The 17,236-nt window shown below is 48.4% G+C and overlaps 1 protein-coding gene across 2 annotated transcripts in view; it reads left to right on the top strand.

Annotated features, from left to right (window-relative positions):
- Positions 1–684: 684 nt before the first annotated feature.
- MAML3 (mastermind like transcriptional coactivator 3) overlaps positions 685–17,236 on the top strand; it is a 426,724-nt gene continuing 410,172 nt past the window's right edge. For both annotated transcript variants that reach the window (XM_084769412.1, XM_084769411.1), the window contains exon 1: positions 685–2,519. In XM_084769412.1, coding sequence (XP_084625538.1) covers positions 2,055–2,519 — 465 coding nt within the window. In that variant the 5' untranslated portion in view covers positions 685–2,054. The remainder of the gene's footprint in view (positions 2,520–17,236) is intronic.

Here is a 17,236-nt window from a genome sequence, read left to right as displayed (position 1 = left end):
CTTTTTTTTTTTTTGCTTGTTTTTGTTTTGGTTACAACAAACTGTGAAATGTTGCTTTTCCTATAGTTCTAAAGCATGAAATCTGCAATCTTTCCACTTGATTTACGAAGGACCCTTAATTACTGCTGTCATTAGCACCTAGTGTTCAAAACAGTCTGTTAAAATGTACTGTTAGTCTCACCTCCAAGTCCCTGCTTGCTTGGTTTAAATCTTTTCAAGGATAAGTAAAACAATAACCACCCTAATAACAACAGTTGTTACGTGCAAATAAATAAATAATTTTCCAAGGTTATGCCCCCCCCCTGCTTATTTCTGTTCACTGAGGATTTGGTACTCTGGGGCTGATGAGATTTCTAGCAGGTTTTAAAGGTGGCTGCCCCAGAGGTGGTAGCCTCAAAACCTGCTACCCACCTTAGAAGAATGGAAAAGACTCTACAGAGCTGTCTTCTGACTTCTAAGTGGGCGCTGTGGCACTAGGCACCTCTCTTTCCCAATAAATAAATAAACATAGAAAGAAAAAAAAATTAAGTATTTGGGTTAAGACGGTCCCAGAGTTTGAGCAGGAGTTGGTCATCACTAACAGGGTCTTACTCTTTGGGTCTTAAAAACAAGTCACACATTTGCCTTTTCCGTTCCACATGGGTGGGAATGACAGCTGCCAGGAAGCTGCAATGTTTCTGCCTGGTCATGCACAGTTCTGCAATATAATGCATAAATGTATAACAACAACTTGGGCCCGCTGGATACCTCTCTAGGCAGAAGGAAACGCAGCCAGCCTGGCGCGTTCCCGCGCACACGCGCGCACACACTCATACACACGCGCCGCGTACACACACACACACATACCACACACACGCACGCACACACACCACACACACACACACACACACACACACACACACACACACACACACACACACACACACAGGTCAAAAGGTGATTGACTCCTAAGATCCTTGCAATCTTTGCTTTTCCTCCTCCCCGCAGGTCGGGCTTCCGAGCTTGATGAGCAGCTGGGCTAAGGAAGGGGAGGGCGCGAGCGGAGAGGGCGGGGGGGCGGCAAGGGAGGCGGGAGCCAGGTCGGTGCGCGCCGCGCCCGCTCCCGCCCGGGGATAGTCCGGGCCGGGTTTTGCGCCGGGTCCCCGGGCTCGTCTCACGGCCTCCAGCCGCCGCCGCTGCCGTGTTTACTGAGCTCGCGCGTCCTGATATCACTCCGCTGGCATGGAGGAGGAGGTGGAGGAGCGCGAGGAGGAGGAGGAGGCGGCGGCGGCGGCGAGCAGTTGATCATTGTGATGGTGGCGGAGGCGGCGGCGGCGGCAGCGGCAGCCTGGCCGAGCGTTAGTGGCTGCTCTCCGCGCGGCGTTTCGCAAAGGACTTCAGCGATCTACTTTTGCAGTCGTCTCGGACTGTCCATGTGTTTACTTGCCCCAGCCCGAGGACTCGATGTCTAGGCTCCTGTGAAATGCAACTGAGCAGCCAAAGTACTTTGAGAACACGGGGCGGCATAAACACCAAAACTTTTTTGTGGAAGGAAAATGCAATAAGCAAGCTCGCCGTTTTCCGATGCGGCGTGGAGTGAGTGTGTGTCGCGCGTGTCCGCACTGGAGGCACACGCTCGTGTGTGTACATGGGGTGTGTTTTTCGGTACGTAGGGAGAAAATGCTTGCCAACCACCGGAAACCTCCTGGAATTTATTAGAAAATAATGGATTATTAAAAGGAGGCAGGCGAGGAGCGGATCTCCCCTTGAGTTGCAAGCCGAGCTGCTGCCGGCTCAGTTTGTTCGGATTCTATTTGTTGATAGATGTCTGATGGTATTCCGATAGCACCCCTCTTTTCTCCCTTCGATCTTTACAGTTTTTTGAGGAAACAAAAACACCCCAAAATCTCTCCCCCGCTTTTTTCGCCCCGTGGGGAATCGCTGTTTTCATCCATGTGCTTGCGTCTCCCCCGCGTTCCACTTAAACTATTTTAATCCTTGGACCCAAGGAGGAGGCTGATAGGGGGGTGGATTAAAAAAAAAGTTCTTCCAAAATAGTGTGCCCCGGGAGCAGGATGGGGGATTTCGCAGCCCCCACTGCTGCCGCGAATGGTAGTAGTATCTGCATCAACAGCAGCCTGAGCAGCAGCCTCGGCGGGGCTGGGATCGGCGTGAATACTCCCAATAGCACTCCGGCTGCTCCGAGTGGCAATCACCCTGCTACCGGAGGCTGCGGCGGCTCCGGGGGCCCCGGCGGCGGCTCGGCGGCTGTCCCCAAGCACAGCACGGTAGTCGAGCGGCTCCGCCAGCGCATCGAGGGCTGCCGGCGGCACCACGTCAACTGCGAGAACAGGTATCAGCAGGCGCAGGTGGAGCAGCTGGAGCTGGAGCGCCGGGACACTGTGAGCCTCTATCAGAGGACCCTGGAGCAGAGAGCCAAGAAATCGGGCGCAGGCACCGGCAAACAGCAGCACCCGAGCAAAGCCCAGCAAGATGCGGAGGCTGCCTCGGCCGAGCAGAGGAACCACACGCTGATCATGGTGAGGGCGCACTGGGGCGCGCGTTGGGGTCGGGGGCGTGGAGTTTCTGGCGTGGGGATGTGAGGGTCTGATTTGCACCGGGGGTGAGGTAGGATGGAGCTGAAGGGTTAACGTCAACTTTTCTCAGGTTAAACGCTGTCGTCGCCGCCGCTACCTGTTAATCTGTCAGGGTTGTCAGATTTCGGGAGGAGGGGAAGAGGGAGAGAAGCCAGTCACGACTGCAAGGGGAGGAGGGAGCTTCAGTGCGGGAGTGAGACGCTGGAAAAGTTTCCCCCTCCTTGTCTTAGAAACCGATCGGAACAAGAGTGAACCTAGGAGTAGAAACCACGCTGCTCCTCTCCGCGCCCCGCCTTCACCTCACGCCGTGTCACCGCGCCTCCCTAGATCGATCCCCTTTTACCCACTCCTCTCTTTACAGCTGTAGGTTTTAGAGAGAAATTGATGCTGTCGCGCTCTGAGTGGGCGCTAGGCCTTTAACTCTTACGGGGGAAAGGAAGAGTCCCCGGCTTCCTCTCCTTTGGGCTTGGGAAAGTCTGAGAGTTTTGTGAATGAACTTTGAAGTGGGTGAGACGCGAGCGAGGGTGGCTGCGCGCGCGCACTCGTGGGGGCGCGCGCGGATGCGGGGCGCGCGAGCGCAGCGCTTACTGCTCCAGACCCGCGGCTGAGGCAGGGCAGGTGGGGCAGTGCGAGGGGTCGAGCGGTTCGGCGGGAGCGGGGAAGCCAGAGCTGCGTCTGGTTTCGCCGCGGCCACAGGGCTTAGGATTGTACCCCCTCATCCTCTTCTTCAACTTGCCCCCACCTCGTTCTCCGCCAACTTTCCTGCGTCGAGTAACGAGCCCGGAGGAGTGGCGGAGAGCAGGGAGGAGAAAGGCTTAAATGGCCGAGTGGGTGGGTTCGCGGGAGGATGCGCAGCCAATGGCTTAAGTGCTAGGGGGAGGAAGGGGCTGATCCCACCTCTAACCCCGAGGGTGGAATCCTTTCTCTTATCTCCTCTCTGGGGTTCTCTAGCTTTCTTCCCTGGGAGAGGAGGAGGGGGTGGGGAGGCCGGAAGCTTGGGAAGGTGTCTGCACTCCCCACGGTGTCGCTGGGTTCGGGGGCCCGGGTAATGGCCATCTCCAAGGAGTGCGCCCGCTCTCCCTGCCGCGCCTTCATCGGCTGCGCGGAGCCGGGTACCGGCTGCCCTCTCCTAGTGCTTTCTGTGCGTCGCGCACGTTCCGGATCTGGTGCTCCAGGGGTGGTGCCTGTGTCGCCGGGCGCTCAGGCGGGCGGGCGGGCGGTGACAAAGAGCCGGCGTGGGGGAGGGGAGGCCGCGGAGCTCGCTTGCCCCCACCCCCCACTCAGCACGTGAAGAGGAACAATTTGTTTATCTTGGGCTTCAAGAATCCTTCCCTCCTCCCGGCTTTCCCTAGCCCCTCCTCCCTACCCTCCCTCTTATGCGCGCTCCACCCTAGTCCTGCCGGCAGCGCCCTCCTCCCCTCCTCTCCCTCCCCTGATTCCCTCTCCTTCCCACCCCCCCCCCCCGCGCCCTCCCTCTCCTCCCTTTTGGAACGCGGCCGTGGGGGAGGGAGCGGGAGGCGCTTTGTCCGCCTGGCGGCCCTGCACAGCCCGGGGGACCGCCCAGCGCCTCCGGCCCTGCCCCCTCTGCCGCCCCAGGCCACCAGCGGGGTGGGAGGAAGAACACGGGTCCCAGGGTCTTCTGTGGTGCTTCTCGCTTACAAACAGGAAGCTCTGAACCACGGACACACAGGCTTTTTCCTGATTGTACCCTGAGCTTGGACGAGACCAGCGTCTTGACTCTACTGTAGCTGGGGACCCAGGAGGCACCGGTAGCCCTCGCAGTCGCCCAGCCCCTTCCCTGCCCTCGCTCTCAGTCGTGAGAGATAGCGAACCTGAGGCTGGAGCAGAATAAGCCAGGCACTGAGGATTCCATCCTTGTCCACTCCTCATCCCCCCCCCCTTTAATGTTCGCACACCTAATTGCATAAAAATGGACTTCTTGCATGAGGTTCCAAAATTCCCGTCTTGTGACACAGCTTTCGACCTTTGGGGGGGATGGATTGGGGGTGGGGGTGGGTTGCGGCGGCGAGGGGACTGACGACTGTGGAACAAAAGCCACTGCCCTTTTTTAGAGATCTGTATGGAGGCCAGAGGACTGGAGTTAGGGGCAAGAAAGTTTTGCTCTCTGGGTTGTGTCCTCCCTTACACCCTTAGAAGGTGGGAGGAAACCAAGGATGGGGGCCGCTTCTGTGCTAAGACACCCGTAGGTACAGCCAGCCTGCTTTCTGAGGTTACCTAGGAGGCAGCTCCCTCAAGCCAGTGTTTAACTTCAAAGTGAAAATGTAAAGCTTATTTGAATAGATGGAGACAACAGCCATAAATTTCTCAATGACTCCTACTTTAGCAAGTTAGTAACAAATAGACATGACAAACGATTGCCTGAAAATCAAAATTTTCCTATGAGTTTTCAATAATTTAGCTTATAGAAATACCAAACCCATGTGCAAAATAGTATATTCTAGCTTCTGCCAAATCATAAGCATCTTACGGATGCCAGGGTGAACTTGTGATGAGTGGAAATGAAAATAAACCGCTTTAATCCTAAGCAAAGACTTGTGTGTAGAGTCTGTGTACGGAGAGAAAAAGTAACATTGTAACCATACTTTATGGGTTAAGATTTCCTGTAAAATAATTAGTTTCAGAATGCACATCCGCTTCTGAGATGGGAGAATACTTTAAGCTTATCCTATGTAACAGAAAAAAAAAATCTTCAAGACGAGTTAGTAAGAAAACGTTCCTCTTCGTTTTCTTGGATTGACTGGTGGATTATAGTGGTACTCAGGTGAGGCACAGAGCAATTATGTTTAGTTCTCGGGCTGGACTCACTATTTGGAAAGCCCTAAAGAAAAAAACGGTGACTGGCCACAGCCAAACAACAGTGATGATAAAAATAAAAGCGAATAGGATCTTTTCTGTTTTATTGCTATTGTTTACCTTCTTAGGACCAATATGTCCAAAGTACTAAATATCGATTGCTTCTTTCTGCCTGGCTTGGGTTAAGAGGACAATCTAATGAGGGCGGTGCTGCTTTGGATGTGTTTTCCTGCCTGCCTTACACATTTACAAGCATAGGCATGGAAGACATACAACACAAACTAGCAAGCCAAAAAAGCAAGCGCAGGTGCGGGTAGTAATCCTACCTGGTTCCTAGTTTAGGTTGCTGTGGGGTCTCTAGCCTGGTGCTTAGAGCAGGTAGCGCTCCTGGGTGTGAGAGAGCAGACTGCTTCAAGGGACAGCTGCCTTCTACACAAACAGGTAACCCCAATCGGTCGCCAGCCAGCCATCACCGTTTTATTTTTACAGAAGAGTTCCCTCAAAGACTCCTTGGTGAGAACTATTGATTTCATGTATATAAGAATCTCAGTGGAAAAGTTGTCTTTTCCTAAGAGGCTTTTTTTTTGTTTGGGTTGTTTTTGTTTGTTTGTTTTAATGGTAGCAAAATATGTTGATTGCAGCATTTCGAACATGTTCTGAGTCCAGTATTAAGATACACTTTGATTCTTAAACCCAAAGATTGACTGACTTGACAAGGATGTCATCACTTAGAGACATGAAAAAGCACATCATTGTGATGTTGACTATTTTGAAATGGCATAAGGTAGTCTTACTCACCCTGGAGACCTGTGCTCTTCACTGCCTTTCCCCATCACAATCCTAGCAATGTATAGACCACTTGCTGAGTATAGATCTGTGTGACCCATGCTCTGAGGAGTTTATCGCGTAAAATGAATTAAATTGTATATGTACCGATCACTGAGTATTGGATATAACTGCACCCCATCCAAAAGTGTTCCCATCCATCCTTGGACTAGATCTAGGAAATGCCAACGCACTAGCCCACTAATGGAACTTTCTCCTCAATGAATCCTGCTTGCCTTTTAAAACTTTGTCTTTACGGTGACCTTTCCCTCTCAGGCTGCCATCATGGCGAGAGCCACCTTCCCGTGGTCTGACTTAGTGTGCTTTGAGAAAACTGCGAATTTTTCTTTCTCCACCCTGACCAACATGGGGTTCTTCTCTTTACATCTCCAAAGGGCTTGATTTCAAGCAGCAATACATATGATGCTGTTTTATTCTTTGGCCACGGTGCCTTTTATTTGGTATGGAGTGGCCAGCAGAGCAGAAATCCAGTAGGTTAATGATTAATCAATCTCCAAAGCGATTCAGGCTGACCCCCCCCCTCAAAGCTGACTGTCAAGTAGTTAGTGTTCTTTATACTCCTCTTCCTGTCTCAGAATCATGAGGGCAAACTTTAGATATGTTTTAGATTTTTTCTGGCCCATAGTAAGAGAGAAATGAGCACATTCTGGCCACTGTTTGGTTTCTGTAGGACAGATGAGGATCATGTTTGCTTGCTTTGAGTGACTTCCGACCTAAGCCCGAGACCCACACTTCACAGTTTCCCAGCAGGGCTTTTTTATTTGGTTGAGATAAGAGTTCTTGTGAGCAGCACACTTTCTCTTGGGCTCCTGAACACCCCCCCCCCCTTCTTCCCCAGGATCTAGTATAAGTAATATTGCATGTGACATTGTAATTCTTGGGTGCACTGGAAGCACTTTCACTTTGAGAATGAATGCTCCTTGAGGAATTTTCTGTGGGTGGTGTGTATTCTGTTTGTTTCCGAGTAGTTCTTCGCTGTAGTCTGCCCCACAGCTTATGAGGGACAAAAGCTGCCTTTTTAAATGTCAGTCCACTGCAGAGAAGTGTGGGGTCAATCAGCCAGCCAGCTCCTGCTGAGGAGCAGATTGCAGACCCCGCCCCCCTCAGGTGCTCCCCTCTATGGAGTCTCACACAGCTTTCCCTGTTACTGTAGTGTTGAGGAGCTCCTGGTTGGGTAGCCTGTGCCTACCTGCTGTCCTTTTCCCTCTCGGCCCTGCTGCTCTTTTCCTCTTTTCTCTTGCTTCTTAGGACTTTTATCACAAACTGGGAGGAAGCAATAAGCAGAGGAGAAATTAATTCAGGTGCTTCTGGCTGTCATAACTAAAGAGACAATTGGATAAGGCATCATTTTGGATTAGTGTGGATTTAACTTTATACACTTTTTTCTACTCTTAGCACAAATAATATAGCACAGACTGAATTTTAAACTTTATTTGTTGCATAGCACTGTACACAGTCTATGTAGTACATTGTAGAACTTAAATTATTTTAATTTAATTTGTGTGATGATATATATTCAGCATAGGTTTTCATTGTTTTTGTAGCGTATTTGGAGGGGAGAGTAGATTTCTATTAAATCAATATAGTCTTTTATGTCAACCTCTTAGCAGCTTCAGGCTGATTATACATATATATTTATTTATTTATGTACACACACACACACACACACACACACATATATATATATTTATTTATGTATGTACACACACACACACACACACACACATTCATTCCCTTCCTATGATGGCTGGTTGGTTTGTTTTCGAGACAAGGTTTCTCAGTGTAGCCCTGGCTGTCCTAGAACTCACTTTGTAGACCAGGCTGTCTTCAAACTTTGAGATCCAGCAGCCTCTGCCTCCCAAATGGTGGGATTAAAGGCATGAGCCACTGTGCCCCGCTTCCATGATGTTTTAAGAAATTATATATTTTACTCTTTTGTTATTTCAAGCTCATTTGACATTGGTATTTGAAGGAGGGATAATTGCTGGTAAAAGGTTTTCTGTTGTTGTTGGGTTTTTTTGTTTTTGTTTTTGTTGTTACTGCTTTTGTTTTTTAGGACAGGGTTTCTTGGGCCAGGCATGGTGGCTCATGCCTTTAATCCCAGCACTTGGGAGGCAGAGGCAGGCGGATCACTGTGAGTTCAAGGCCAGCCTGGTCTACAAAGCGAGTCCAGGACAGCCAAGGCTAAACAGAGAAACCCTGCCTTGCGGGGGAGGGGGAAGGACAGGATTTCTCTGTGTAGCTCCGGCTGTCTTGGAATGCCCTCTGTAAACCAGGCTGACCTGGGACTCAGAGATCTACCTTCCTTGACCTCTCAAGTGCTGGGACTAAAGGTGTGCGCCACCATACCTGGTGCTGATAAAGTTTTCAGTCTCTCCAAATTAAGTTTTCATTAAGAAAACAGCATGTACCTCTAACAGACAGATCTAAAAGTTCATTTTTCATGTTTGCAGAAGGGGAATACAGTGTTGGGAATTGGCTATTGCCAAGAAGTGGTTAATTCTCCTTCACTTCATTCGTTTTTGCTTAAAACTTGGAAGGTTTGAAGAAAAAGTGAACTAAGACTGGATAAATACTCATGAAATGTGGTTGGGGGCTTTCTGTTTAGTAGATACTTAGAAACCACAGGGCTCTGTTTAGCAGGGGCAAAGAACGGAAACACTTTTTTTTTTTAAGAGTTTTTTTTTTGTAGACAGGGTTTCTCTGTGTGGCCTTGGCTGTCTTGGAACTCACTCTGTAGACCAGTCAGGCCTCAAACTCAGAGATCCTCCTGCCTCTGCCTCCTGAGTGCTGGGGTTTAAACTGTGTGGGCCACTGCCCTGCTGGGAAACACATTGTTTTTATTTATTTTTTAGGCTATCTGGCTGTTCTGTCTGACAAAAGCTAGAGAGGTTTTGGAGCCCCTTTCTCTATTTGAGAAAGAAACTGTGTTTCATCCCCCTATGACCACATGCACACAAGCAAAAGCAAAGGAAACAACTGATATGACATTTTGTTTGTTTGTTTTAAAGGCAGGCATACATACTGTTCTTGAGGCCCTTAATGAAAACCAAAAAAAAAAAAAAAAAAAAAAAGAAAGAAAAAAAAAAAAAAAGAAAAAATAAAGTCTTGCAGTGCTTCCTCAGGCTCAAGGAAAGCGATTCCTAAAGCATCTTTTAGGCACCGCCTTTTAATTCTCTCAGACTTCCCATTGGCTGGAGGAGACGTTATGTTGAAGTGGAATCTTTTAAAATACTAATAATTGACCTTCACCCCCTTCAGCATTTCCTTAACAACTAGAGAACACTTGAATGAAATATTTAATTTTCCACTAACAACTTCCAGGCTTTCCTTTCTAACCCCTTAAGTGCCTGTCCAGCTGGTTAGCATCTGGCTGTGTAGTGTTGCTCCAGTGTGAACCTTTCAGCCCTCAGCCATGTCAGCGTTTTCTTCTGCACTGGGGAAGAATCGATTAGGGTACATGATGCGTGCGTCTTCCATCCATCTCCTGACGCTTCGCTCTCCTCAAGCGAAGGGGCTTGTGTGCTATGCTGGCTCTTACCTAGCGTCAGCCTGTGACTGGAGCGGATGACGCCAGCTCCGAAAGACAGACTCTGACCCCCGCTATCCTCACTGTGGTCAGTCAGTTTTCTACCTCGGATGGTCAGGTGCTTGAGTAGTAACCTGGAGACTGTTAATGGATCTGAAAGGGCTGGTACCCGGTAAGAGTTATAAACAGCCAAGGGGAAGGGTTGAGCAAATTATGCTGCTAGGGAACAGTAAGCCTGGGGCTCGAGATGGAGGAGAAATCTTGGTCATTTGTAGTTAACAACAGTGTGGCATGGGTAGCTGGAGTGATCAGGTAATGTCTGCGTTAAATAGTCTATCCGCACTCACACCTGACAGTTTTGATTGTTACAATTTAGGGTGTGGGGGAGGCTACAGTTGTCTCCATGGTAGAAACCACTCATTCTGACACATATCCTGCAAAGAACACTATGGTGGTTAGGTTTTTTGTTTTTTGTTTGTTTGTTTGTTTTTTTTGTTGTTGTTGTTAATTTGAAACAAGGCAGGGTCTTCTGAGGAGAGGGAGCTGCAACCAATAAATTGCCTCCATCAGATGGCCTGTAGGCAAGCCTATGGGCCATTTTCTTAATTGATGATTGATATGGAAGGACCAGTCTATTATGTGCAGTGCCATCCCAAGACATTTGGGCCTGCGCTGTATAAAACGGCAGGCTGAGCAAGCCAGAGAGAACAAGTCAGTAAGCAGTGTTCCTCTGTGGCCTTTGCTTCGGTCCCTGCCTTTGGGTTCCTGCCTTGAGCTCCTACAGGACATAGTTGCAATGTTTCAAGCAATTTCTATAACAAACCTTCCTCTCTCCTTTTTTTTTTTTTTTTTTTGAGGCAAAGTCTCCTATAGCTTATGCTGACCTGCTGCCACACCCTATTCACACCCTATTCTACTTCACCTTTTTATACAGAGTTCTCTGACGTTTTACAGAAAAGACGGGGGCATGATTCTTGTGGCGGGAGGATGTCGTTTTCAGGTCCTTTCCGTTTTCCTTCTGACTAGGTGGCGCTTGTAGCACTGTGACTGTGACCGTAACCATGACTTGACATCAGGGTTCCAGAGGAAATTAGGCAAAGGGTGAGCACTAGCTAGATGCCAGCGGGAGGTGCGAGGCCTGGAAGCCGTGACAAGTGGGACAGTGGCTCGAGCTGAGTGCGCGGTTGACTGAGGGTGATAGATCTGCCGTCTGAAGACCCGCCATGCGAAGGACGCATTAGAGGTGTTCTTCTAGACCTCAAGGGGCTACATTTGGGATCCGTGGTTAGCAGTTCTTAGAAGCCAGGCTTTGGTGTAAAAACAGTTTTATGAAAATGAAGGCTGTTCGGCAAGGGGATGGGCTGCCTTGGTGAGTGGCAGTGCTCCAGCAACAGTTTTAGAATTCGCTGGAGAATGAGAGAAGGCCAGGGCAGGGAGTACCTCTTTTTTCATTTTTATGTCCTTGTGGTTCTGAAAGGACCTACCTGTGATGGGAGAAGCTTGCAGTGCTGCTTGAATAAATTACTAAATGAAAGCAAACAGTAAAAATGGCTTAATTGCCTTCCCTCAGTGCCATTCACTAAACCGGTCAATCACCGTGATTTAGTGTATTTGTCTTGTCTTCTAGGTAGGTACTCTGCACTTTTTGATACATATGTATGCATGCATGTGTATGTATGTATGTTTATGTATTTCTTTTGTATGTATGTATTTGGCCTGGCAAGAAGGCTCAGTGGGTAAAAGTGCTTGCTGCTAAACATGACGACCTGAGTTCAATACTCAGGACTCACATGATGAAGACAGAGAACTGACTCCCACCAGTTGTTCTTTGACCTCCACATGCAAAACACACACGCATGCATGCACATGCGAGCGCAAGCGCATGTGCACAGGCGCACTTGTGCACACACACAGACACACTAAATAAATGTAATTAACAAAACAGAAACAAAGTCCTCTGCGTTCTTGGCTCGTCTGGAACTTTCTAAGTCGCCAAGGGTAAGCTTGAACTCTCGTGTCCTCTTGCGTCCACTTCTAGGTGCTGGGATTAACATGTGGGCTCATTGATTCGGTGCTGGGAATCAAATCCAGGGCTTCCCGAATTCTGGGCAAGCACTCTGCCACCTGAGCTCCATCCTCTGCTCCGGATACTGTGCTATCCACCTGCCTCCTGTGGGATGAGAGCCTCAGCTCTTTCTTTCTGATGATTATGAATGTTCTAGAGTGCGTTGTAAGAACCCCTACTGGGGGCCGCTGTGGGCGGATCTCCATGTGCTTTGTTTGTTACTGTTTGAGGCAAGGTCTCATGTCTGCTTCTAAGGGTTTGGTAATTAAATGCCACCGTCTCCTCCTCCACACATCCCTCATACACATTTGAGGATTTCTGTGGCAAAGAGGGACGTTTCTGTGTACATCGTGAGAAGAAGCAGAAAATAAGCAGCTGACAGGAAAGTTTCTTGACCCAGTGTGGCTCAATATGACCTATTCTTATCACAGCACACTGTAGGGCGGATGATGATTTGGTCTCTTTAAACAATATAGCTTTTAAATGAGATCACTCAGTGGGTGCAAGCACTTTTGCTGCCAAGACTGACTTCTTGAATTTGAGCCCTAGGACCCAGGGTGGTGGAAGTTAGAGCTGACTGACAAAATAAAGAAATGGGGCTGTCAATCAGAGGATATGTTTTTTGTTTGTTTGCTTGCTTGCTTGTTTGTTTTCTCAAAAAGGTAGTCAACCTATAGTGTTGGTCTCTGCCCACAGCTTTAGCCGTTTTATTTCATGTTGTGCTAAGGATTGAACCCTGGGCCTTCTGCCACTGAGCCACAGCCTTGATCCTTTTAAGGGTATCAGTGAGTTTTAAAGGCTGTGTCTTACAGCAATGATGCCCATCCTTTCTTTGCTGTTGTCCTAAAGTGGAGGCTGTGACCGAGTCCATGGCCCTCTGCCTTTCCTGGTGCTGCGCTTGCTGGGGCCCCGTTGTGTGTGGGGTGGGGTGGGAGGAGTTCACTTGGCCGAGTAGTACTTGGGGTGTCTGTGGGTGTGCATTCAAGTGGTTGAAATCTTGGCTTTGTGCGATGCCACTTCCTATGGGTTAAGTCGCCCTCACCAATCCGGTCGTCTGTGTAATGTGGTAGTAACCACATGGTGACCGGCCGCCTGTGGGGAATGCGTGAGCTTGGCCTGGCCTCCATAGTCCTCTCACAGCGCTCACTTAGACAGAGTACGCCCCAACGTGGCCCTTCCATAATTGTGGCTGTTAGGATTTGCCTTGGGCTGGTCGGCCCTCTCACAGGACACAATTGTACTGTACAGTTGTAGTCTTGTGCTTTCTACCAGGCCTGGAATGTTCTTCACTACTGCACTATTATTGTGCTTCACTGGGTTGCAGGAGTCTCCCTTGGCAAGCTTGTTTGAGCAACCCTGTTTTCTATATAGCCTTGTTCTTCTCAGGGGAAGTCTGGCTGGCAGGCTTTGCTCGTAGGTGGAGGGGGGAGGGGGGGAGGGGGAGGGGGGGTGCGGTGGTGGTGGATGGATGGGGGTGGGGTGGGGGAGTGAGAGTAAGGGGTTGGGGGTGGGGCGGTGAGGCAGTTTGAACAGGAGCCAGGCTTGAGGTCCATGGCCTTTCTAGGCCCCCAGTTCTGCTGCCTCCTGGCCTCATGTACCTCTGATCATACTTTCCCTCTGCTTTACCTTTTGTTTCGTCTTTGTCATGGTGACAGTAGGACCTAGAACCTCGGTGCGAGTGGCCATGATGTGACCAAAGAAATAAACCAGAGGTGATAAGTTAACTGGGGACCTACCTATTCTTTATATTTCTTTTCTGAGTAATTCCAGAAAAACCAAGCATTGACTCCAGCTTATAAGCATGATGCCCATTTTAGCTATTTCTGTGTGCAGGTTTATGTGTGCTTAGGTAGGTGTGTGCATGTATGTGTGCATATGTATGTGTGCATATGTGTGTGTGTGTTCATGTATGTGTTCATGCATATGGTGGCCAGAAGAAAACCTCAAGTGCCATTTCTTGGGTTCAGTCTCTGTTTTTGTTGTTGTTTTGTCTTGTTTTTGAGACAGAGTGTCTTACTGGCCTGGAACCATCCCGGTAACTCCCCGCCTCTCCCAAGATGTCTGAGCATCAAATCCTAGGAATCTGCCTGCACTGGAATTGCAAGCGCACCATCCTGTCCACTTGTACACAGGCTTTGTGTGTGTGTGTGTGTGTGTGTGTGTGTGTGTGTGTGTGTGTGTGTGTGTGTTGGGAGATTGAACTCATGTCCCCAGTTTTGCAGGACTAACACACTACCAGCTTAGCTCTCTCCCCAAGTTCGTTTAGCCAGCTTTTGCCACACAGAAGCCTCTGGCTAGTTGATGCGGGCACATATTAGGGACAGACTCAGGGAAAGGCCTCCTTCCAGCAATAGCCCTATTTCTTCCATGTCAGGTTTCGGTAACGTGAATGGTGAGTGTCGCTGTGGACACAGAATGACAAAGTGTTCCCCCTGCACTGTGAGCCTTGCACACCCAATGTCATAACCTTGAAGTTGCGGGTAGTAGCTATCCCAGCCTCTCACCTCTTCCTTACCCACTGAGTTAACTGCTTGCCCCCTGGCATGTGTCTTTTCTTCCCTTTGCTTTTGGTGTTTCTGGGTCTTTCTCGCATTGGAGGGTCTTTTGTTTTTTGTTTTTTTAGGGTTGACTTTCACTATCTACAAGGTACAGGGATGCATTGCATTTGGCATGAAGTATAACCCTTGCCTTTGTATTGGTTGTAGCAGAGTGCATGGTGATCCAAGCAATTTGAATACCAGTTATTTTATAGCTGCCTGATTATAATAAAAAAAAAATGTCTCAAAGGCCATTGAGAGTACAGCTTTGCTGTGATAAATCTCTAACTTCTAACCTCTTTGAAAACATTTCCTTCCATTTTATAGGTCCAGCAATGACCTGTAGATATGGCCGTATTAAAGAATTCTTAAAAACCGATAACCTAGAAGAAGCAGGTGTTTCAGAAATGTTTAAGTTGCTATTATTTTTAGAGGAAACTGTGTTTGAGGGTCAAGACTAATCTTGAGAGCATAGCCACAGAGAGAGTTCAGTAGAACCAACTGGGCATTAATGTTAACTTCTATGCAAATGTATCTGGCTTATGTCACCTTAACGTATAGCTGGCTTTAGGGATATTGACTAAAATAAATGAGATAAAGTAACTTTCGTTGTTTACTCTTGAGGGTAAGTTTCAAGAAGCATAAGAACAGGGGCCGGGTAGCTCCCCAGAAGGACAACCCCCTACCCTCTGCCCCACCCCAGGAGTGGGTGGGGGTGGGAGTGGGGGCTGGGCGTGGGACTGAGTGTGTGGCAGTGGGAGCGGAGGGCTTTGCTGAGCTCCCAGGTACTGCTTGTCTACAGTCAGCTCCCTCATTTCCTCACTTCAGGGTGATGTGCGCAGATTTTACTCTTTCAGTCACATCTTGCAGAAGCCCTTTCTCCCCAGGTTCCTGGATGTTGGGCAAACAGCTGCTTTTACAAAAGAGGCAACATTCTCAGTGTAGCAGTTGTTATGGCTAAATGGTTGAAAACGTGTTTTGTAGTTTCTCGAGGAATTTCTCAAGGGTTTGCAGCTGCTATTGAATTTTTTTTTTTTTAAAAAGGCGTTCCTCTTCTTTCACGAAGCATGGAGAAACTTACTTCGGAGTTGAGTTTTGACCTGTCTCCTCAGAACTTGCTGAAGGAGTATTCGAGAAAATCATTGGTCAGGACAGCAAATAAGCAGAAATATTTTCACATGCAAAAGTACATTTTTGGCAAATTTTATCTATCGGAGTGGAAGACCCTTGTAGCTCACAGTGGAGCAGATAGAAAGATGATTTTTGATGGCAACAAAGCAGCTCTTTCAGGCAGCAGGTCTATCCGGCAGGAGGCGTTGAAATTGAAGAGACACATTACTTTTTCCGAGTTTGGTCCCATTCGTAGATTTAAGGGACTGATGGGAGACATTTAGGAGCTTTTAGTAACTTATAAATTTGTGGCTAAGATTGGAATTGGAATATTCCAGAATATGTAACAGTAGCTTAATGACAGTAGGTGCTTGTCAGAATCCTGCCTTTGCCCCTCCCCCAGGGCTCCAGTTGTTTCTTGTAACTGGTCTGGTAGGCTGAGGGTCCACCTGTCCTCCGGTGTGTCAAAAGGTTGCAACCCTGAGGAGTTTCTTGCCTCTTTATTCCTGTAGGAGTTTCTGGGGTTGGCTTCTCAGGTAGGACCTGTTATATAAGGATGAGGAGAGGGGACTGGCTGGCTGTGGTACTCGTGGCTACTTCTTAAGTCATCTTCATTACTCTGTTAGCAGAGATCGTGGCCATGGGGGACAGTTATTTGTGGCTGTCTTTCCTTCCACAGTTCAGCGTACACCTCACTTGTTTTCTTCAACTTTGTGTAACCCTATGTGTTTATGATGCATGGAAGAGCAATACATTTGAGGAGAGAGATAATTACCTTCGACAGACTTACAGAAGATGGACCGTGAGAGAAGTAGCTTAGAGGATTGCCCAAAACAAAGATTCTGTTACCACTCTCGGGGAGAGTGATCCACACAAGAGATCCTCCCTTCTCAAGACTCACAGCCTCATGGGTAGCACAGGTGATAAAGCCAAGTGATAACTCCTGAGATTTTCCAAATCAGACATTTTTCATAGCTTAACCATAGCGCTTTTTACATTTTTAAAGTGGGACTTTGCCGTGAAAGAATTCAAGGCACTTGTGGTGTAGAAGGTGGAAGTGGCAAATCCTTAGGGTGTGCACTGCGCCCTTTAACGTCTCATAATTATGGATTATTTTTTTGAGGAAACTATTTAACAGCCACCTGACCCTAAAAAATAGCTTTCCTTTCATTTTGGCAGCTAATATAGTTGGGGGAAGTGATGCTTAAGAATATGATTCAGAGGTCACGTGACCTCCTCCTGTTCCTCTTAGTGTGGGGCTTCTTTACGAGGAGTAAACAGTCTCAACATCTATAAAGAAAGAAATTCAGGGTGGGGTGGGTTACCCTACTATTTCTACTTCATTTTCTACTTTCTGCATTAATAAGAAAACATGGAAGCAAGTAAGAGATTGGAGCTTGGGGGTAGAGGTCAGTTGGCAGAGTGCTGGCTTAGCATGCAGCCTGCTCAGGTCTGACCCTGAGCACTGCATAAAACTGCTCATAGTGGCACACGGCTGTTATTGGCTCCTAGGAGGTAGAGGCAGGAGACACAGAAGTTCAGGATTGCCATTTTCTGCTTGCTGAGTTCTTGTCCATCCTGGGACATACGAAACTCTGTCTCCAAAACAAAACAAGACAGAACAACCGATGATGGGGCTGGGGACATGGCTAAGAGGTGAAGAGCACTGCTTGCATTTCCAGAGGACCCTGGTTCAAATCACAGCACCCACATGAAGCTGTCTTCTGGACATGGACACTGCATGCACTTGCTGCATGTA

The sequence above is a fragment of the Acomys minous genome (genome assembly GCF_964271855.1).
Source record: "Acomys minous genome assembly, chromosome: 19".
NCBI classification, from domain to species: Eukaryota; Metazoa; Chordata; class Mammalia; order Rodentia; family Muridae; genus Acomys; species Acomys minous.
The sequence above is the reverse complement of the archived record's forward strand: the minus strand, read 5'-3'. Positions and strand labels throughout refer to the sequence as shown.